Consider the following 24,254-nt stretch of genomic DNA (forward strand, 5'->3'; position numbering starts at 1 on the left):
TTCTGGTCTATTTTAAAGCAAAATTTGTGCAAAAAGATATTCTTTCATAAAATCTGTGCCTAATTTGGATATCGTATGACATGAGCAAGCACAAAAATATACCTCATCGGTGTCCATTATCTACGGACAAGAGGAACGAAGAATTAAACATCCAAATCATGTACTTTAAAGAACACTGGACACACACTGGGTACGAAGTGATTAACATAAGCACCAATCATATCGCACGACTATATATGACGTCAAATTGATTTTGCGTCATCAAGAAAATGTTTATAAGTTTCATTCGACGTCAAAATATCCAGAGCAAGTGGTCCGTCTTAGAAAAAATATAAATAAAAAAAATAAGATGGATTGCTCGCCTGAGTATGTGAAAGATGTTGAAAGTAAACAAAAGCCGATAGCTTGTGTTGGTGAAGACCAACTGATGAAAAGAAAAAGCCGGCGGTCACGCCATATGACTATGAAATATGACAACATGTCAAAGATGATTTCAGATCTTGATGCAGCGAAGCAGCTTAACGAAGGTAATATTTCTTGATGAAATATATCTAGTTTCAAACTAAGTATTCAGCATTTATGCGTTGCTGAGTTAGCTATAGATCTTTAATAAGCATACTGGCTTTTATATATATAGGCGCATCGATTCAAAAATCTTCTGCGCATGAAAAGGAACATATGAAGCAGGGCACGGAGAAAGGTGGGCATGATACCAACCATGCGGTGGAGGATTATCAACGGGAACAGCCAGGAGACAAGGTAAAATCTTCTTTGGAGAAGGGACAAAAGCAGGAAGTTCAGTTGATAGAGAATGCAGACGATTGTGTTGGTAAGAACAAAGTAACACGCCGCGAGTTAACCAGGAGAATGCTGGGATTTCACAAGTTGCGAAAAAAAGTGATCACCATTAAGAAGGAGAAAGCACGTCTCACGAAATCCATGGAAAATCTTATTCAAAAACACCAGAATACAAAGCTGAAGCTAGTGGAGGAAAAAGAATCTGCTGAAATCAAAGCAGCTGAATTGAAGTCACTCAATTTGGTTCTTATTGAAAAGGAAGTGGAGCTGAAAGAGAAAGATGAGGAAATTAAATGTATGAAAGCCGATGTGGCTGATATGAAAGTAAGTTGACAAATTATGCACAATCTGACCCTCAGGACGTTTTAGGTTTTTTATATACAAAGTTAGTTCATGTTCCTTCCCACATAAAAAAACCCTTGGAGACGAGGTTGAGTTCCATAAGTTGATTAAATTGAAGTTGAATGTAACTTAAAATTTCACATTTGTATTTTTTGCTTAGGCAACAGTTGGTAAATCCATGCACAAGTCGATAACTACATTAAACACAGTAGAAGATACCATCAAAGCTGATATTGAAAAAATTGAGAGAAAGCTAGCACAACGTTGGCGTATTGTCGGAAAGAAAAAACTTCTGGTTGAAAAGCAAAAGCTTGCTGCCATGCTGGATACAATCTGCACAACATCGCAGACATTACAGGAAGATGCTGTCCTTTTGGACACCTTCCAATTTTAAAAACATTTTTATAATCATGTATATTTGAAAGGAAGCGGTGGTGGTTGTACATTCGTTCGTATTGTACAGATGACCACTTACTTTTGCTTTCACGAGCACAAAACAATAGATTGATTAGTGAACTGACTGTCTTGGTCCTCACTGGTAGCTCAGTTGGTAGAGCGTGACATCAAACAGTGTCAAGGTCGTAGGTTCGATTCCTACCCAGTAACTTGACCAAGACATGAAGCTTAAGATCTTTCTGTTGTTACAACATCTCAAGTGTTCGTATGTTGCAGAAAAGTGGTCGTCAAATGTGTTGTAAACTTGTTGTTTGTCTGTTTTGTATCGTGCAACTACGCCCTTCCTTTTCAAATCTTTTTTTTTTATTTTGGTAATATATTTTCACATATTCACACTTGTTTCCTTCCACGGGGTGTTGATGTGTGTTTGCCACGACTCCTTGATATTCTTTATTGCTAACATACGTGAAATGAGTCTACGCGAAAGGTAAACCTTGAAAACGCACTTCGTCGAATTTTCCCATTTCATGATTAAATAAAATTGATTCCTCCATTTTCGACAAAAATTGGAACAAAGAATAAAAAGCATGCCAGAAATGAATACCGATTTCCTCAAATAAGCGAATCCCCGCTACTTTTGCTAGAAAATATTTAAAATAAGCGCTTCCCTCAAATAAACGTCCCTTCTTTTTTAAAAAAAGCGATTCTTCTACATTCGAATTATTTTGTAACACTATTTTTTTTATTTTGTTAACCCCCTACTCCTTTTTATTACCCCCTATTTATCCAGATTGAAAAGCTTTCAGTACATTTGGGAATCGCAAACTAACGAAATGTGCATTCTTCAAAAATCTTAAAACTCCTAAAGGCATTCCATGTCAAGATTAACATTGTTTGATTAAAAAAATTCATCCTCCCCCTCCACCCCCTATATCAGACCTCTAAATGCCCGGCTATCGATTTGAAGGAAATTACCAACCCACGACTCCTCAATAAGCTCCCCCCCCCCCCCTCCCCCACAATTAGGTTACCAAGAGTACACAAACTAAAAATTTCTGATCAATTTGTTTATATTTGTCTTTTTTTCTTTTAAATTTTTGTAGACAAGTTAAAATTATTTCATTGCTGCCTCGATATATTTAATGAACGCTTGTAATGATACGGGCTTCTAAAAGTTCCAAAATTCTCTCTGATGCGAGTACGATACGGTACCGCCCTTTTGTTTACAAATGTTGCAGTCTTTGAGTCTTATGTTACTTATGTTGTTGCAAAAACACGCATGCTTTGATCTTGCTTACAATCGTGAACGAAACAGAAGAAAACGCCCTAAAAATATTGATATTGCGCCCTGGACCAGCATCTCCGATTCGTAGAGTGAATATTTTAAAGCATGTGTTTCATTAATTTTGTTCTTGACCAAACTTATAGCATTTAAATTAAAACTCAGTAAGAATATTGCTAAATAATATCTTCGTTATATGATATACAATAAAAATAAATAAAAAACAAGACTTTTTCCAATCTTTTATATTATATTTTAAATCAGGAATATTATATGTGAGAAAATAATAATAACAATTAAATACCACCTTAATTCATTAAATTGTCACGCCAGTTTAAAATTCGCGCATTTAATTTTCGCGCACCTTGGCTTAGTGCACATTTAATTTTCGCGCACCCGTTTAAAGTAGTATATAAGTAAACAAACAAAAAAATATTTTAGTGCAACCATCTGTTGATGCGCGCGAAAAATTCAAGAAAGAAGGTATTTTGTCACACGTATCTTAAAACAGTGGAATATAATTTTTTTAACAATCTCAACTGTTGCTTGTTGGCTATCTACTTGAAAAAACTAATTTTACGTGTTTGCTTTCTCAGTTTGGCTAATGCGCCGATCAAAATCTGATTTTCATTCTCGTCACGCTTGTGGTTGCATAAAACTTGAAGCTGTTGTTGTTGTTTCGTTCTATCCCTGTTTTTTTATTTTCGCCCTCGAGTGTTATTATAATAAATATACAATTTAATATAAATATATAATTAAATATAAACTTAAAATATAAAAAACCCCTAATTATAGCATTATATACAAACAGTAAGGGTAAAGGATTAGCTTCTAGTTGTTCTATGGCACCTACAGACAACATCTCCACTACTACCATATTTTCGCTGTTAGTCGGTACAAATAATTTAACTTTTAAATTTTGGAGTCACAAGTTTTGGCGAATTTGGATTTAGTTGTAAATAAGCTGACAGTGATAACATATCAACTTTTTTATCCAACTTAAGTTGAATGCTAATAATAATAAATAAGCACAGCTCGTGGTCGCGCTTACAGAACTTTATAAAAATATTAGGTTTGGTGAAAGCTTTTTGGTGAACATAAATTCCCACACAATATACTCGTATGTCTGTCACGCAAAATAGTACTCAGATAGCGAGACGCACGCAATACGGTATAAAAAGGACGGGCGAACCAGAGATTTTTTCACGGACAACCGACTAGTATATTAACAAATCAAATAATACTTTAGGATCCTCCAATAATTATTAAATTAATTTGGATCACTCCGTTTTAGAAGACATTTCAGAATAATCCCGATATTTTTAATTGAATTTCGCAAGCAACAACAAAATATACAGGAGACAAACATAATGATTCAGCAGGATTTGGCATACACCAGGATACAACTTACCAATGCGCAAATACAGCTTTTGTATGATAAAATCAGGAGTCGCAATATCCGAATCAGTATCAGTATTGTGTCACCCCACGAAAATATTTTCGATCACCTTACTTGGTCGCTAATGACTTAAACCCAAAGCAATTAGGTGCGACTGAGTGTTCTTCATCCAATGATGTTATCGGTACGGATTAGCCAAGGAGGCGAAGCCATTTAAAGTTACATCAAGGACATAAACAAACAGCGCTCATATCTCTAACTCTAAAGATTAGGAGAATACAGGGAAGTGCGAAAAAAGACAGAAAGAGACGAATATAACAATGGCATGATCCGCTAAAAAACTTCATGTTTTTAAAAAACAGTCCAAACTTTTCGGAATAATTTCCCTAAATATCAACAAAATCAAAAATTTGTGATTGCACTGGAAAGTGCGTAGGAAACACATTGGGTTGATTAAATTCAGTAAAAATACGCTTTACTTTTTCTATTTGTGGCTGAAACATATTCTGTACAAAAAATAGTGACAATTTGCCCTAAGCCATATTTGGAATGAAAGCATCTCAATAATTCGACAAATATTATGAAATAGGCAAAATCTGAGGTTAACACTAAAGAAATCTTTCTACCTGATTTATCACTTTCAAAGTCTTTTATGGTTTATTTTCACTCAAGCAAGTTGCTTAAAATTATTAGTTATTACTAAAAATCTTTAATTTTGTAAAAAAATAAAATAAAATGTATGATGATTGATCTCATCAATTTCGCCAAAAGTTCTCGGACCGACAATACACTAAAACGCTTTCTCAACACTTTAAGTCGATTGTGTCTATACTCTCAGTCTTGGTTTCAAATTAGTTGTAGTATTAGTAGTAGTAGCAGTAGTGTTGATTTTCCATATATAGGCAGTATACAAGGTAATAACTAACTAAAATATACAAATAGAGGGAGGCCTCCCAATAGTAACACTAAGAGAGAGGTCACCACGATAAGAGGATATATCAACAGTTTAGGAACTACAAGAAACAAGTAAAAAATTGCATGCTAAAAGAAAATAAAGAAAAATTGATAGAAAAACTTGGAAAATATAAGTAAAGTTGTTTTATTGAGACAAATCAAGTTAGATATTGATCTATAAGAAAACAAAAATGTTTTTAACTTATTAATAGAAAAGGCGTGTGTCAGGATGATGTTTCTGAAAGCTGTTCCAAAGGATTATTGATTGTATGTCAAGGTATGACATAGAGGTTTCATGAAGTAGCCCGTTGCCCTTCCTCTGGTTACATGTTCCACAGGATAATAACGAAGATCAAATGTGTTGATTATCTTTAAGGGAGTAAGTTTTTTGGAGATTTGAAAGATCAAAAGAGCATTGTGGAATTTTATAAGGTCAGAAATTTCAAGAATATTTGAGTTGAGTGATCAGTAAATTTGGAAAAGGTGATAAGTCAGATACAGCGCTTTTGAAAGAGAAGAATTCTGTTAGTGGAATTTAATTTTGACCCCAAACTTGACAAGCATAGTTTAAATGTGAGAGAAATAGTACATGAAAGACAGATAATAAGGATTTACGAGTTAAAAAGTGCCTTAGTTTAGCAATAATACCAGTTGCATTTCTACGCTTCAAACAAATGCTATCAATACGTTTGTTCCAATTCAAAAAAGGTTCAAGAAAACTCCAAGATACTTAACCGAGTCACTATATACAAGACACTTACCATTCAGTTTCAGTCTAGGAAAAAATTCAGGTATTTTTTTCGGTTTCTGAAGAGAAGAACCTCAGTTTTAGCAATATTCAAGGAGATCCTATTAACACATAACCACCAGAAGTTTTAGGTCAATGTTGACACGTTTATGGATTCTTCTTGAATCTATTATATCCGGTGCACATAATAGATTCAAGGTCAGGTCTGCGGGTAGAAGAAAGAGTCTTTTTTACGAAAAGGGATGTGCCACCAGCAGTAGATTCAGTTAGTGTATGATAGGAGATATAGTGAACAAGAGAATAAGATGAAAGTTTAGAAAAGATTCTGGTTTCAGAAAGAGCAATAACTATAAAGTCATTTACATATTGGAAAAAAAAGTTCAAACTATCAAAATGTTTATTTAAGGAGCAAATATTTATGTGAAAAAAAGATAGCTGGTCATTCTGAAAATTAAGGGAGTTCTTGAATATCAACATTATTGCAATCAAAAATATTAGCAAGAGAAACATCGTGGCTTTTTTGACATGGCTTTTTTTTCCTCCCAGTTAACAAAGGAGTTTGTAGGTCAGGTCTATTCATTAGAAACAGCTCACAGTTACATTTAAAACAAGACCACAAGCCAGAGTTATCTGATTCCACAAGTTTTACATTTTCAGTTTTACATTTTCTATGAACCCAGAGTTCACAGTAGTCACAAAAAATAGCATCAGATCTAGCTTGTTTGTCACATATTAAGCAGAGATATGAATTAACAGACATGCAAGGAAAATTTAAAAAAAGGGAAAAAATTAAGTTTGAAAAAAACACACACAAAAAGACAGATGTAGCTAGCTAACTAAGACAAACAATTAACGAATGCAAGCAAAACAAACTTTTACGGAAAATAGAGATATTCCAGACCGATATGACGTAAATCAATGGTTTTAAGTTTCTTCAATTAAGTTTTAGCCAATCCCAAAAATTTTTTCTTGTCAAATCGAACAATAATTCTTTTTGGTAAGTTACTTGTATTACCTTCCGTTGAACTCGATAATCTATGACATGCCACAATGTCAAATGGTAAAACACGTATACCAATTACATCGAATAGTTCAATGACTTTGGGTTCAAGTATATCATTCACAATTGAGTCTGGAATACCAGCTGTCTTGATGTTTTCCCATCTTTTATATTGGTCAAGACTGTTTAAATCCAATTTTAACTTTCTAATGATTATTTCTTGAGAGCTTACTTTTTTTTAGTTCTAAATTTTCACCAGCTATAGTTTGGACAACATCTTTAAGATCAGCGATATCTTCCCGTAAATTCTTTATTTCGTTGAAAACATTTAAGTTTGAACACTCACTTGGGTTGTCTTGAAACTACGCACTTTGCACTTCTTTGACCATGATGATAGTAGTAGTTGAATTGACGATAGCTATAGATGATCACAGGTTACTTCATTAAGTTAACGTTTGTCATGTTTGATTCGAGTGGAAAAAAAACTAACTTATCGGAGGAGCTCTAGAGCACACGTCCGATCGCTACGAGAGCTAGCGATGAAACATATGTTATATATCATCAGAATAAGATTAAAATAAATGTGCATAAATTTTCTTGGTGCACTTCAATGAGCACACCCTTAATATTCGTTCTGTTAAGCTCTATATAAAGTCAATCCATCAAACAAGGCAGTTACCTTTGGCAATAAGCCCAAATTTTCGCTCTTTCAGTTCTTACACTATTTAGTCAAAAACACGCATGCTTTGATCTTGCTTACAATCGTGAACGAAACAGAAGAAAACGCCCTAAAAATATTGATATTGCGCCCTGGACCAGCATCTCCGATTCGTAGAGTGAATATTTTAAAGCATGTGTTTCATTAATTTTGTTCTTGACCAAACTTATAGCATTTAAATTAAAACTCAGTAAGAATATTGCTAAATAATATCTTCGTTATATGATATACAATAAAAATAAATAAAAAACAAGACTTTTTCCAATCTTTTATATTATATTTTAAATCAGGAATATTATATGTGAGAAAATAATAATAACAATTAAATACCACCTTAATTCATTAAATTGTCACGCCAGTTTAAAATTCGCGCATTTAATTTTCGCGCACCTTGGCTTAGTGCACATTTAATTTTCGCGCACCCGTTTAAAGTAGTATATAAGTAAACAAACAAAAAAATATTTTAGTGCAACCATCTGTTGATGCGCGCGAAAAATTCAAGAAAGAAGGTATTTTGTCACACGTATCTTAAAACAGTGGAATATAATTTTTTTAACAATCTCAACTGTTGCTTGTTGGCTATCTACTTGAAAAAACTAATTTTACGTGTTTGCTTTCTCAGTTTGGCTAATGCGCCGATCAAAATCTGATTTTCATTCTCGTCACGCTTGTGGTTGCATAAAACTTGAAGCTGTTGTTGTTGTTTCGTTCTATCCCTGTTTTTTTATTTTCGCCCTCGAGTGTTATTATAATAAATATACAATTTAATATAAATATATAATTAAATATAAACTTAAAATATAAAAAACCCCTAATTATAGCATTATATACAAACAGTAAGGGTAAAGGATTAGCTTCTAGTTGTTCTATGGCACCTACAGACAACATCTCCACTACTACCATATTTTCGCTGTTAGTCGGTACAAATAATTTAACTTTTAAATTTTGGAGTCACAAGTTTTGGCGAATTTGGATTTAGTTGTAAATAAGCTGACAGTGATAACATATCAACTTTTTTATCCAACTTAAGTTGAATGCTAATAATAATAAATAAGCACAGCTCGTGGTCGCGCTTACAGAACTTTATAAAAATATTAGGTTTGGTGAAAGCTTTTTGGTGAACATAAATTCCCACACAATATACTCGTATGTCTGTCACGCAAAATAGTACTCAGATAGCGAGACGCACGCAATACGGTATAAAAAGGACGGGCGAACCAGAGATTTTTTCACGGACAACCGACTAGTATATTAACAAATCAAATAATACTTTAGGATCCTCCAATAATTATTAAATTAATTTGGATCACTCCGTTTTAGAAGACATTTCAGAATAATCCCGATATTTTTAATTGAATTTCGCAAGCAACAACAAAATATACAGGAGACAAACATAATGATTCAGCAGGATTTGGCATACACCAGGATACAACTTACCAATGCGCAAATACAGCTTTTGTATGATAAAATCAGGAGTCGCAATATCCGAATCAGTATCAGTATTGTGTCACCCCACGAAAATATTTTCGATCACCTTACTTGGTCGCTAATGACTTAAACCCAAAGCAATTAGGTGCGACTGAGTGTTCTTCATCCAATGATGTTATCGGTACGGATTAGCCAAGGAGGCGAAGCCATTTAAAGTTACATCAAGGACATAAACAAACAGCGCTCATATCTCTAACTCTAAAGATTAGGAGAATACAGGGAAGTGCGAAAAAAGACAGAAAGAGACGAATATAACAATGGCATGATCCGCTAAAAAACTTCATGTTTTTAAAAAACAGTCCAAACTTTTCGGAATAATTTCCCTAAATATCAACAAAATCAAAAATTTGTGATTGCACTGGAAAGTGCGTAGGAAACACATTGGGTTGATTAAATTCAGTAAAAATACGCTTTACTTTTTCTATTTGTGGCTGAAACATATTCTGTACAAAAAATAGTGACAATTTGCCCTAAGCCATATTTGGAATGAAAGCATCTCAATAATTCGACAAATATTATGAAATAGGCAAAATCTGAGGTTAACACTAAAGAAATCTTTCTACCTGATTTATCACTTTCAAAGTCTTTTATGGTTTATTTTCACTCAAGCAAGTTGCTTAAAATTATTAGTTATTACTAAAAATCTTTAATTTTGTAAAAAAATAAAATAAAATGTATGATGATTGATCTCATCAATTTCGCCAAAAGTTCTCGGACCGACAATACACTAAAACGCTTTCTCAACACTTTAAGTCGATTGTGTCTATACTCTCAGTCTTGGTTTCAAATTAGTTGTAGTATTAGTAGTAGTAGCAGTAGTGTTGATTTTCCATATATAGGCAGTATACAAGGTAATAACTAACTAAAATATACAAATAGAGGGAGGCCTCCCAATAGTAACACTAAGAGAGAGGTCACCACGATAAGAGGATATATCAACAGTTTAGGAACTACAAGAAACAAGTAAAAAATTGCATGCTAAAAGAAAATAAAGAAAAATTGATAGAAAAACTTGGAAAATATAAGTAAAGTTGTTTTATTGAGACAAATCAAGTTAGATATTGATCTATAAGAAAACAAAAATGTTTTTAACTTATTAATAGAAAAGGCGTGTGTCAGGATGATGTTTCTGAAAGCTGTTCCAAAGGATTATTGATTGTATGTCAAGGTATGACATAGAGGTTTCATGAAGTAGCCCGTTGCCCTTCCTCTGGTTACATGTTCCACAGGATAATAACGAAGATCAAATGTGTTGATTATCTTTAAGGGAGTAAGTTTTTTGGAGATTTGAAAGATCAAAAGAGCATTGTGGAATTTTATAAGGTCAGAAATTTCAAGAATATTTGAGTTGAGTGATCAGTAAATTTGGAAAAGGTGATAAGTCAGATACAGCGCTTTTGAAAGAGAAGAATTCTGTTAGTGGAATTTAATTTTGACCCCAAACTTGACAAGCATAGTTTAAATGTGAGAGAAATAGTACATGAAAGACAGATAATAAGGATTTACGAGTTAAAAAGTGCCTTAGTTTAGCAATAATACCAGTTGCATTTCTACGCTTCAAACAAATGCTATCAATACGTTTGTTCCAATTCAAAAAAGGTTCAAGAAAACTCCAAGATACTTAACCGAGTCACTATATACAAGACACTTACCATTCAGTTTCAGTCTAGGAAAAAATTCAGGTATTTTTTTCGGTTTCTGAAGAGAAGAACCTCAGTTTTAGCAATATTCAAGGAGATCCTATTAACACATAACCACCAGAAGTTTTAGGTCAATGTTGACACGTTTATGGATTCTTCTTGAATCTATTATATCCGGTGCACATAATAGATTCAAGGTCAGGTCTGCGGGTAGAAGAAAGAGTCTTTTTTACGAAAAGGGATGTGCCACCAGCAGTAGATTCAGTTAGTGTATGATAGGAGATATAGTGAACAAGAGAATAAGATGAAAGTTTAGAAAAGATTCTGGTTTCAGAAAGAGCAATAACTATAAAGTCATTTACATATTGGAAAAAAAAGTTCAAACTATCAAAATGTTTATTTAAGGAGCAAATATTTATGTGAAAAAAAGATAGCTGGTCATTCTGAAAATTAAGGGAGTTCTTGAATATCAACATTATTGCAATCAAAAATATTAGCAAGAGAAACATCGTGGCTTTTTTGACATGGCTTTTTTTTCCTCCCAGTTAACAAAGGAGTTTGTAGGTCAGGTCTATTCATTAGAAACAGCTCACAGTTACATTTAAAACAAGACCACAAGCCAGAGTTATCTGATTCCACAAGTTTTACATTTTCAGTTTTACATTTTCTATGAACCCAGAGTTCACAGTAGTCACAAAAAATAGCATCAGATCTAGCTTGTTTGTCACATATTAAGCAGAGATATGAATTAACAGACATGCAAGGAAAATTTAAAAAAAGGGAAAAAATTAAGTTTGAAAAAAACACACACAAAAAGACAGATGTAGCTAGCTAACTAAGACAAACAATTAACGAATGCAAGCAAAACAAACTTTTACGGAAAATAGAGATATTCCAGACCGATATGACGTAAATCAATGGTTTTAAGTTTCTTCAATTAAGTTTTAGCCAATCCCAAAAATTTTTTCTTGTCAAATCGAACAATAATTCTTTTTGGTAAGTTACTTGTATTACCTTCCGTTGAACTCGATAATCTATGACATGCCACAATGTCAAATGGTAAAACACGTATACCAATTACATCGAATAGTTCAATGACTTTGGGTTCAAGTATATCATTCACAATTGAGTCTGGAATACCAGCTGTCTTGATGTTTTCCCATCTTTTATATTGGTCAAGACTGTTTAAATCCAATTTTAACTTTCTAATGATTATTTCTTGAGAGCTTACTTTTTTTTAGTTCTAAATTTTCACCAGCTATAGTTTGGACAACATCTTTAAGATCAGCGATATCTTCCCGTAAATTCTTTATTTCGTTGAAAACATTTAAGTTTGAACACTCACTTGGGTTGTCTTGAAACTACGCACTTTGCACTTCTTTGACCATGATGATAGTAGTAGTTGAATTGACGATAGCTATAGATGATCACAGGTTACTTCATTAAGTTAACGTTTGTCATGTTTGATTCGAGTGGAAAAAAAACTAACTTATCGGAGGAGCTCTAGAGCACACGTCCGATCGCTACGAGAGCTAGCGATGAAACATATGTTATATATCATCAGAATAAGATTAAAATAAATGTGCATAAATTTTCTTGGTGCACTTCAATGAGCACACCCTTAATATTCGTTCTGTTAAGCTCTATATAAAGTCAATCCATCAAACAAGGCAGTTACCTTTGGCAATAAGCCCAAATTTTCGCTCTTTCAGTTCTTACACTATTTAGTCAGGAGTCCCAGGGCAAAAACACAGATTTTATTTATGATTTTATGCCAATTTAACCCTATTTATGCTATTTTTTGCCTTTCACTTCTAATTTCATGCCATTTTTTATGAAAATTGAGCTAATTTTATGCGAATTTAATGCCAATGCCTAATTTTGATAACCGTATGGATCAATGGTCCTTACTAATTTCTCCTTCCTACAAAAACTGGATAACCTTGGAAAACTGGGTAAACACATAAAACGTGCTTTGAATTTGCTTTGTCAGTCTATACTGTTATTACCAAGGTTCCTTCCTTAACATGTGGTTAAATCAATCAAGTCTAATGGTTTGCCTCTAAAAATGTTTTCTGAAATCCGTGTCTCTAGACCCTTCTAATCTTACTAAGATGAAAAGAAAACGATTAACCAAACACATTTTGGAGAAATCCCTTTGAACAGTTGAAGAAAAACAAAAAATAAGGTTAAAGTCAATGTCACTAACGGCAAACAGAATTATAAGACACACTATAAAAAGAATGTCATCAGTGATCTCAGAGCCAGATCAATAAAGTATAACAGTTTGTCTCTCAAATTTGTTTCTGAAATCATGACATTTTATCCTAGAGACTCTCACGAAGATAAAAAAAACGAGAATCTAACTCCATTCGCTTTACAAACTCGTCGTAATGTTCAACAAGATAAACGGCAGTACAATGTCTTACAAACAAAGAACCAACATACGCACACACAACCTTATCATGACAGTTAGACCAATAGGATAAGTATGCATCATACTGCTTCTTCACTTGATTATTTGTATAGTTTTATCAAACAAAAAAGAATATGGTACATGTAACTCCAGCCTGAGAGACAGAAAGAGTTCAGATGAGCTAAGAAGCAGGCTAAGTACCCGTAGATAAGAAGATAAGAAGATTGAATTGTCTGGGGCACTTCGAAAGAATGGAGGGGGATAATTGGAAAAGAAAGTGTAGAGAATTGATAGTTCCTACGGCAAAGCCCAGAGGCAGACCGAGAAAGACTTGGCAGGAAGTTATAAGGACAGACTTGATACAGAGGAAGTTGAATTTAGATCTAACACAGTCTAGATCAGATTGGAAGAGGGTCGTTAATATACCCCGTCCAACCCATGCTAGCATGGAAAACAGATGTTAATCCAAGAATGATGATGATGATGATGATGTGCATTGTTAACATCATATATTAATTTCTTTCTAAGGTTTTCTGCTATTCCAAATTTTATACTATACCGCGCTTTAGTGTCTGCCATACTGTAAGATTTAGCAATACTAGAACCAGGAACATTCAACGAAATCTTTCGCTGTCCTCCTTAGCGGAGGCAAACAAATGGTTTTTATCAACTATCTGCAAAGCTTGTAAAATTTCTGCGTTCGTTTACTAAATCTTCTTGTCTTAAGAATAAACTGCCTTGACTAAGACTTAACTTGCCATCTTCGGAACTAGTTGTATATGTCCTCTGGTTGATAAGATCTTTTTTTGATTCAGATGCATGATACTTTGCATGTAATTTTAGAGAGTAAAGAGCTAAAAAATATAAAATAACTGCATAAACAAAATTTTGGAGAACACATGTTCAAAAATTATGATTTTTTATGCCAAGAAATCAATTTTAGGCTAATTTTATGATTTTCGAGAAAAAAATTGCTCATCTTATGATTTTTTATGATTTTATGCCGGCTGGGACCCAAAAACCACATATGTTACGTCATTATCGCAGAAAAATGAGAGTATTATATTTCGTAAAGCTTTCTTTCATGAATAAAAACGTTAATTGTCTTGCTATACACTGAAAATCAGAGATTTCACCTTTAAACTGAAATGACAGTAAAATACAAATACATGTATTACCGTGATTAGTCTCCTCCGCACTGACCTTCTTTAATTGTGTTGTCGTTGGTGAACTCACAAGAGTTCTAATAAATTGACTTTCTTTAGCTGCCTCTCTTTGACGTTGTGCTCGAAAAGGCTTGCGGAAATCCTGAAGACAAGAAAAGAAAAGTTTAATGTATATACCTTGTAATATAGACACTTTATGAACACCTTTCATCATCATCATCATAATCACCGTCATTCTCAGTTTAACATTTGTTTTCTATGTCAGCATGGGTTGGATGGCATACATTAATGGCCTTTTTAATCTGATCTAGACTATATTAGTTCTAAACTCAAATTTCCCTGCATCAAGTCCGTCCTCCTGCCCAGTCTTTCTTGATCTACCTCTGGACTTTGTCCAACCAACTTAATCTTCTTATCTGGATAACATCTCTAATGCTATAAATACTTAACCTGCGACTTATAGCTCATCTGAACTCTTTTACCTCTCAAAATGTTGTTACACATCCACCTAAACAATCTCATATCATGCTGAAAGGAAGGATGTATTCTAACTTTTATTATTTTCAATTGTGAGAATCATGATCAAGCTTCTCTGTTAAGTAGAATCTATCCTAACTATAAATATATGCAAGGCAAATAAACTCATCACAGTGCAATAAACAAACTCAAAGCTGCTCAAAGAAAAAAAGAGCAAATTTGTTACCATATTCAGATTATTTCTGTATCTGTACCGTATTTTAAAACTGTTTTTATCATCTAAGAAGCAATCCCAAAAACTATTGTCTGATCATGTCATTATTATGAATTGTAAACGCATTGGTGTTAATTAAACAGAATACAAAATGTTCTTTTAAATAAGCCCTTGGCTTACTTTAGCCATGATCAAATCAACATTTAAAAATCAATATACACTTGACAAATTCCCTAATTGATAGTTTAAAACACCGTAATTTTTTTACTGCTTTACAAATAAATTACTTATATACTTAATTAAATAATAATAAATACACTAATCAAAAAAAGGTACTATGGAGCCACAGTTATATTCATATTAAAATAAAATCCATTGTGACACCATTTGTTTACTTTTTAGTGGTAAGCTCCTTGGCTCTGGCATTTGCGTGAGAGGAAAAAAGATGCTATGGAAGAGCTTACTACTGAAAATTTAGACAACAGAAATTATATATCTATAGGTTTGTTTAATCTCTAGAATATAACTAATGGTCTCTGATGTCAAAACTGTAAAAGTATCCAAGCTATAGCTTGGTGCAATGTCAACAATAGATATATCCAAAATATATTGAAGTAGCAAAAAAATTAGAAGTTTTGAGAAAAGTAAACACAAAAACGCTTCATAAGAATTTTGTTGACACTACTTTGATAGTTTTTCACCACATCGTTTAGTAAAAAGCATGTAAAAAATTTTTTGCAGAGCTAAGGGAAGCCCATTTTCTTTTGTCAATAGTGCAGGTGTATATAAAATTTCGGCATTTTCCTTACATATAGGTGAAATTTTGAGTTGAACCCACTTGTTTTTAGGCGACAAGACACTTTAAGCGCAGCTGCGGTCACTTCTTGTGAGTATGGTTAACAACAAGGCAAATAGTCTGGGACAAAGTGATAAGTGCATATCCATTCTGCAGCATTTCACTGTCAGACTTATGTCTTTTCAACAACGCAATGCCCCCTTAAATCCTCTATTAAATAAACTTGGTATTCTGAAATTCTGTGACTTGATTCACCTTAAAAAATGTGATATTTCTTCACAGTTTGTATCATAAAGATCTCCTCCAAACACTTTAGTACTTTCAATAGTGACTTCACCCACTCTCATAGCACTCATGGTTCTGCTCCTGGATTAAAAAATCTCTCCACTGTCTCCACTATATCATTTGGTTCTAATTCAGTTCGTTATCAGCGTGTTTTTCCTGGAATTTTTTACAAGGTTCCCTTCTCTCTAAAAAATTTGTCTCTCTCACCACTAGACTAAAGTGCTGACTCGCAAGAACCGCCGCCAAAACCATGGGGCTGTCGGCGACTTCCGGCGTTTTAAAAAAATTCAAAGTTTTGCCCAGAGAAACCCGAATCAACCCGTGACATTTTTTTAAACATTTAATACCATGATGTATAATTTATTCTTTTAATGTCGAGCAGTTGTAGTGGATGTTAGACTTACTCTGGTTATGATGGAGGGTTAGTAAACGAAATAATAATGCATATTTTTATATTAACATAAACATCTGTCTTTTGTGTATTAACAAAGTCTGTAGATACTTTACAGTACAGCTACCGCGCCATTACAGCGCATTTGCATATCGGCACATAACAACATGGTTAAGGTACCCAATACCCACACAGGGGAAGTTCTGAAAAAATTGTTTTTTATATCATTTATTCAATAAATATAGCTGTAATAAAATCCCACAAATAATAAACTGAGAGTAAAACGACAAATTAGCACCTTCCTTCTTCGTGACAAAATTTAAATAAGAACAATGAGCCTTGCGTGCATTGCACAATTCGGGCGGTTTCGGACTGGGCTCAGGCTTTTCCGTGCAGTTACAAAAGAAAACCTAGAAAACCCCCGAAAAAACGCCTGCGACCGTTCTAACATATACAGCGCACCACTAGTAATCTTAAATTATGTCTGACTAAAATTTTTCTCTCATTGTATAGCTGAACTCACCTATTGTCTATTCGGAATCATTTTTTATTATCTATGATTGTTTACTTTTATTTTCCTCAAGCTACTAATGGTGGTCTCCCTACAGTAAATAACACTAGTAATAATAATAATAATATATATAGTAATATAATAAATGAAATAATAATGTTTCTCTACTTTTATTTGCTTAACTCAAATGTAGTTATTACTGTTAAATAAATATAATTCACTTAATTGATTTATTCATTAAGCTGTATTTTACAGCTTATTTAGGAGATCTCCAAATTAACCTACATCATCATCATCATCATCATTCTCGGCTTAACCGTTTTCCATGCTAGCATGGGTTGGACGGGGTATATTAATGACCCTCTTCCAATCTGATCTAGACTGTGTTAGATCTAAACTCAACTTCCTCTGTATCAAGTCTGTCCTTATAACCTCCTGCCAAGTCTCTCTCGGTCTGCCTCTGGGCTTTGACCCAGGAACTATCAAGTCTTTACACTTTCTTACCCTATTATCCTCCTCCATTCTTTCCAAGTGCCCCAGCCAATTCAATCTTCTTATCCGGATAACATCTTTAATTCTACGGAGACTTCTTAGCTCATCTGAACTGTTTCTGTCTCTCAGACTGGCGTTACACATCCACCTAACCATTCTCATATCATTCCTATGTGCCCATGTCCCATGTCTGCCCATGTACACATTGTTTTTTATAAGAAGAAAGTTTATAAGAACAGAGGCTTCAAAACCCCAAAAATTAAGAACATGTTAAGAACATTATGAAGGCTTCAACGCGATTGGACAAACAAATTAAGGTCAGAAAAAAAGAAGAATAATAAATCACAAATATATTCTTTTTCTTAAAATTAACAAAAGACTTAAGACAAATAATCAGTATATTTGGGGTGTGCGATGATTCGCACGTGTAAATCAAGTAACGTGTGCGATGTAAAAAGCACGTGCAAAGAATGTTACGCATGCGTTACGGGCTACGCGGTTATTTTTGTTGCGCATTCATTTTGCGGTAGAAAATTGGGACACTTCTGACAAGCAAATAGCCCTTGTAGCAAAGTTGTTGTTGTTCTCAAATGAAACGAAATTTCATGGCAAATACTAAATTTTGGGATTCGCAAGTTTAATAACTTTTCACAAAACTTAATTCACGCAAAAAGAAATAATTTAGGTTCCGTGAAATTTAGTTACTTCGAAGTATATTATGTTGAAATGTATTTACTACAAGAGTAGTTTATACTAAAACTTACATCGATACTTTTTTCTTTCGCTATGTCTAGTTTTTAGGGGTGTTCTATTTTCCAAATAATGTTTAATTCACAAAAGTTCAAAGAAAATGCCAATCACAGTCTGCCTGGCCAGCCATTATATCAGCGTTCATAATCCAGTCACCATGACATAACCAGTGCAAAAAAAACATAATCGGACCATGCGTAAATAATCAGGCTGTCCCGGTTGTAAACAGGCCGTTTTCGCAATCCAGGGCAGAACACCCCAGCAACCAATTCAATCTTCTTACTGGATAACATCTTTAATAATATGGATACCTAGCCTGCTTCTTAGCTCATCCGTACTCTTTCTGTTTCTACAATAAATATTCCTCCAAAAGATGTTGTTTTGTATCAAGTTTATTTCTTAGTAAAAGTTAGTTACATCATGACAGACCAAAAATTCAACTTACATTGCAGATTTATATTCAAGTACATTCAAGATGGAGAGAATTAAAAATATTGATCTACACCTAGATCCCTGTCGGCATTCAATATACTTTTAGAAAAAAAGAAAGTAAGAAAGACGTGGGAACGTCTGAGAAATTGTCAGGGGGCAGCTGGCTGCAGGAAGGAATTAAATATTTCTTATCAGGAACGCGAATGCCCTTTATTATGACTGGTCTCCATTAACCAGTTTTTCGCCTCGTGATACAAAGTACAGATCAAGACGGTCGAGATAGATACTGCACCCCGAAATTCATTCCCTACCACCCCTGCACAGATAAGTTGGTCATGATTTTATATTAGTAGACAGCGTTTGCACTTGGTAGTAGTTAGCGAGTAAAAGTTTCTTTTACAGAGGAACAACCAAAATGGTGAGAGAACGCTTGCCTGGCTATATGATTTATATCTGCCTTCATCATCCCTAAGAATTTTGTTTGTTGTTAATTGACAATGAATAGTCGCTTTTCATTACTTTTTAAACGTTTTTTTGCTACGATTTCAGGTTCGAGGTCCAAAGAAGCACCTCAAGCGGCTCAATGCCCCTAAACATTGGATGTTGGACAAGCTCAGTGGAAACTTTGTAAGTTAGGTTAAATTTCGGTTGTATTTAACTTTTTTTATCAAATATTTTTTTCTGAGTAGTAAATTTTATCTGTCTGTTTAGGCACCACGTCCATCACCTGGTCCTCACAAACTGCGAGAATGTTTGCCATTAATTGTTTTCCTCCGAAACAGATTAAAGTATGCTCTAAATTATACAGAGGTTACTAAGATTATGAAGCAGAGACTTATCAAAGTTGATGGCAAAGTCAGAACTGATGTATGCTATCCGGCAGGATTCATGGGTAAGTAAAATTGATGCATGCTATAGACATTTTCGGCAAATGTTGTTCTGTTTGGAGGTAAAATAAATGGATTATGGGTACCTGGCCAGTCAGAGACAACTGCAAATTACTTTGTTCAAGCAAACGTTTTTGTACTTGCTTTGTAGCTTGTTTCTTCGCGCAAAGGTATCATCACAACTTTATATAAATATATGTCAACAAGAAGAAGTTATCCATCTACACTTAATAATAGGTTAAAGCCTCAAAAATGTTTCTGTAGAAAGAATTGGGATGAAAAAGACCTTTTCTTCAGCAAGCTTTATTATTGTGCTTTGCTTTAAAATGTGAAAAGGTTCCTGATAACTAGTTAAAAATAGCGCACGAAAACTTCATTTAAACGAGATGCCTAGTTATCATTAACGGTTTAATGACGCGCATTAATGGCTGGATGGAGGGATACAATTTTTCGAATTTTTGACCGACTAACTGATTCTATTTTTGGTGTTCAAAGGACTCTAACACTACATATTTGGGTTTGAATTAGAAATGTATGTTTATCTCTCGAAAATTTGGACGTTGGAGCAGTGTAGACCACTGTTTATTCCTTGTTGCCATTTGATGTAATAGCAATAATTTTTAAAGGACATTTTATCAAGGTTTAACTTAGCCTTATGCATTTGTTGTTGTACTTTTGCCTGCACAATATTTTTTTATAATGGAGACAAGATGTTTGTTCGAGTGATTCTATTTGTAACGATGTAATGATGAAATCTGTTGTGAAATAAACCCGTTAAACCCGTCTTCTGTTGAAGTTGACTTACTTTTTGCAAAGAGAATCAGGAACGCGAATGTCCTTTATTATGACTGGTATTATGACTATGACTTTTTTGCATGTACCTGCTATATCTAAGATAATTTGACTAAATACTATTATAAAATAATGCTGAATTTGAAGTTAATTGTTTTGGTTATTCAAATAAAAACATTATAGAATTTCTTTAAACCTTTTTTGAGCCAAAGTTTATTCTTGTTTGTCAGAAAAAGAGTCTAAGAATTGTAACGATTCTCCAGCAATTTTATGTTTCATATAGCTACCATTTCCCATATTAACCAGTTGAAAATAGCTATCAGTTAATAATTACCAATATAGAACAACAAAACCTTATTTTATTAACAGGGTGTCAACTATACCAGGTATTTTAATTATAAATAGTTAATCCCTCAAAAACAGTTTATCAATATGGTTGTAATTTTGCATGTGTAGGCAATTTGAAATCCCAAAGTTATACGTTTTGACTAAAAATAGCTAGAAAAATCGGGAAAGTTTACACTGAGTGTAAAGCTCATCTGTAACTCAGACCTTAAACCAATCTCTGCCATATTTGTATATGTAATTTTTTGATTTTTTTAATCAATTTTTTTCGTTTTGTTTTAAAAGTAAAAACAGATCATAATTCCAAGTTTACGAGAATTCATTACTTGCTCTTATTTTATGGAAAAATTCAGACTTCTGCTTTTCTTAGTTCTTGTAAACAATTTGAGCCTGAAGTTGTAAATAGAAGGCGTGTAATTGCAGGTAGCAAAATTTTCAAGGCAAAAATTATTTGAAATTGATATTAAAATGAGTTAAGCTAGTTGTTATTTGCTCTAGATGTGGTCACCATTGACAGAACTGGAGAATTTTTTCGCCTCCTGTATGATGTTAAGGGGCGATTTGTTTGTCACAAAGTCAGTGCAGAAGAATCTGCTGTAAGTAATTTTTTTAATTTCATTGATTTGTCAAGATTGTTTGGTGCTAAAACTTTCTCTAAACGTAATGTGGCATTCTCTAAACATGGCATAATGTGTTGCCTTAATTCTTACTGTTTGTGTGACAAATGTAGAGCACACAATTCTAAAGGTTAATGTAAAGCAATATGCTAGGTATTAATGCAAAAATAGACTTCCATGAAACTGATTGCAGAAATTTCATATTCAGTCCAAAACACGTAATTTTCAGAGAATTTCTTCAAATAAACAAAAAAGCTAATGTTTTGACAATAGACAAGTTTAACAGGCTTAATGTGTATATTTGTAGATTTAATATAACTGTTTTATATACACATTTTTTGTTAGTACAAACTTGGCAAAGTAAAACGTGTCGGCCATGGAAAGAAGTCGGTTCCTTACATTGTCACTCATGATTCTCGAACCATCCGATATCCAGATCCATCAATAAAGGTTAACGATACTGTTGTTATTGACATTAAGACCGGTAAGGTCACAGACTTCATTAAATTTGACACTGGCAATACTGTCATGGTTATTGGTGGACGTAACACAGGTCGTGTTGGAATCATTACTCACAGAGAAAGACATGCTAGTAAGTAGTTTTTAACTTGTTGTTCAAATTTAAAGTTGTGTATATTGGTAAATGTCTACAAGTTAAAAGTCATTCATATAAAATCACCTTAGAAAATTGTTTTCTTGGCATGTAGTGTAATAGGATTTTCTGTGGCTCCCAATTTTGAGGTCTGAATTGAATCCAACTAGCTACCAGACAATGTACTTGCGATGTACAAAGTAGCTCTTTTATATGATTATACTGATAATACTGCCCTGTTCTGGTCTGGCTGGGGTGTACCATTCTTGGTACGGAGGACAACATATGATCGATCAAGAAAAACGTACAGTTTATATAGAGTTGGGTGCTGCTATCTTACTGAAACTAATGTTTTACTGAAATAAAGCAAGTCAAATATAGAAATAAATTTAAGCAAAAAATTTTGTTGCAAATATTTTGTTAACTGATTGCTGTAGAACTAGCTTCTCCATTTTGGACAATAAAATCGAGAAAAATGTACAGCGAATATAGATCTGCTTGCCGCTATCTTACTGAAACCAATAATGTTTTACTGAGACGAAGCAAGTCAAATATTGAAATAAATTTAGATTTTTGTTACTGATTGCTGTAGAACTAGCTTCTCTATTTTGGACAATAAAATCGAGAAAAATGTACAGCGAATATAGATCTGCTTGCCGCTATCTTACTGAAACCAATAATGTTTTACTGAGACGAAGCAAGTCAAATATTGAAATAAATTTAGATTTTTGTACACTTGGACATTTTTTTTGTTAACTGATTGCTGTAGAACTAGCTTCTTTATTTTGGACAATAAAATCGAGAAAAATGTACAGCGAATATAGATCTGCTTGCCGCTATCTTACTGAAACTAATAATGTTTTACTGAGACGAAGCAATTCATACATCCATTCACAATACGGTCTATAAAATCTCGGTTATAGCGAAGTGTTTTTGTAACACCCATTAATGTGAAATCTTCTGTTGTTTTTAGGCTCGTATGACATTGTTCATATCAAAGATGCAGCTGGTAACCAATTTGCCACTCGTCTTTCCAACATTTTCTTAGTTGGCAAGGGAAACAAAGCTATGGTCACTCTACCGAAAGGAAAAGGGGTCAGACTTACCATCTCTGAAGAAAGGGACCGAAGACTCGCTCACAAATAAGTTTGTAAAATCACCTGTGAATGAAAAAAATACTAGAAATACATCCTTTTTACGTTTGATTTTACCCTATATCTTTCTTGAATTTATTTTGATAACGGGGATGCTTCTCATCAGAATCATATGCGACGTTGTGATTTTCACAGAGCGAATTATTCTGAAGTTATTTTGAATTCTTTCCAGTAAAGACTTTCTAAAAATAAACACTGAATATTGGTAAGAAAAGTTTCTATTTTTCAGCGAATTTTTTCGAAGCAAAATAAAAACAAATAAAACAGCGCATGCCTCAGATACATTACGCCGTCCAATTCCTTTTGTAAAAATCCCTCTTCAGATAAGTGAGCGAAAGGTAGTGTTGGAAGCGTCTTTTTATCGCAGAAAAGGAAAAGTTTGCGCACGGCCCAGGTGTAATAAGTACACGTCTTATTTACTTTTTTTTTTCGGCCTCTGTTATTACGAACCTTTTAAACTTGCAGTTGCTTGGTTTCCGAGTCAAATTTTAGCGTTAGCTCAAAGTAACTCTTTCTATGTCAGGGTTCTCACGCCTTCTAATAATTCTAAAAAAATGAAATCCTAAGTAAATTCATTTTTTTAACGGATTCTTTTGTGGGGTACAACTCCAAATACTGGATCAGCTAAAATGTGGAAATGAAATTTGATATTCTAGTTTGTGGGGAATTCTGTATAGTATCAACTATACAACTATACTTTTGCAAATACAGCATTCCATTCCACAATATTTTTCTAATTTCGGTCTGTTTATTCGAGATAAGGAACTTTCTCAAACCAAGAGATCTGACAATGCAACCTCGTCCCAGGGTTTTTTGGCTTTTTGAAATCAGGGGCTGGCGCTAGCGGTTTTGACAACGGGCAACAAGATGTCAAGAAAGAAGTATAGGAATTAGTGGAAAAGTCTGGCGTGAAGATTCCGGCAGTTAGAAAGCCAGGATTTAAAAATCACTGAATTTACTGAAATTTTAGAATTCAAATCTTTTTTTTTGTAAGTAACCGATCTGTAATGCAAAATTTTACATTACAAACAACACCACTAAATAAATAAAAAAATCAAACTTCAAATTTCGCATACATATTGCAAAAAAGTAAAAACTTTGAACTTTATCTTAAAATTGATCTAGAAAATTCTGGAAATTCCATGATAATACAAATCCTGTTATGTAAAACT

General features: G+C 33.6%; 2 protein-coding genes across 6 annotated transcripts; one reads left to right on the forward strand and one right to left on the reverse strand.

The window, feature by feature from the left end:
- Positions 1–2,987: 2,987 nt before the first annotated feature.
- On the reverse strand, positions 2,988–19,012 carry LOC130644720 (uncharacterized). Of its 5 annotated transcripts, XR_008982622.1 has the most exons (4): positions 18,709–18,994; positions 18,278–18,612; positions 14,360–14,489; positions 2,988–9,323 (listed from the first exon to the last, which is right to left on the reverse strand). XR_008982622.1 is itself a non-coding variant. In XM_057450436.1 (3 exons), exons 1-3 carry the CDS (start codon positions 17,709–17,711, stop codon positions 9,310–9,312), a joined length of 330 nt encoding a protein of 109 aa, XP_057306419.1. In that variant the 5' UTR covers positions 17,712–18,271; the 3' UTR covers positions 2,988–9,309. The 5 variants fall into 5 exon arrangements, 1 of the variants encoding a protein (XP_057306419.1); XR_008982619.1 differs by having other exon boundaries at positions 2,988–14,489; positions 18,709–18,999; XM_057450436.1 differs by lacking the exons at positions 18,278–18,612; positions 18,709–18,994 and adding an exon at positions 17,526–18,271.
- Positions 19,013–19,035: 23 nt separating this feature from the next.
- Positions 19,036–23,117, forward strand: LOC130644715 (40S ribosomal protein S4-like). The gene is made up of 6 exons (XM_057450431.1): positions 19,036–19,113; positions 19,245–19,322; positions 19,407–19,587; positions 21,218–21,315; positions 21,682–21,928; positions 22,902–23,117. Exons 1-6 carry the CDS (start codon positions 19,111–19,113, stop codon positions 23,072–23,074), a joined length of 780 nt encoding a protein of 259 aa, XP_057306414.1. The 5' UTR covers positions 19,036–19,110; the 3' UTR covers positions 23,075–23,117.
- Positions 23,118–24,254: the final 1,137 nt, after the last annotated feature.

The sequence above is a fragment of the Hydractinia symbiolongicarpus genome, chromosome 5 (genome assembly GCF_029227915.1).
Source record: "Hydractinia symbiolongicarpus strain clone_291-10 chromosome 5, HSymV2.1, whole genome shotgun sequence".
NCBI classification, from domain to species: Eukaryota; Metazoa; Cnidaria; class Hydrozoa; order Anthoathecata; family Hydractiniidae; genus Hydractinia; species Hydractinia symbiolongicarpus.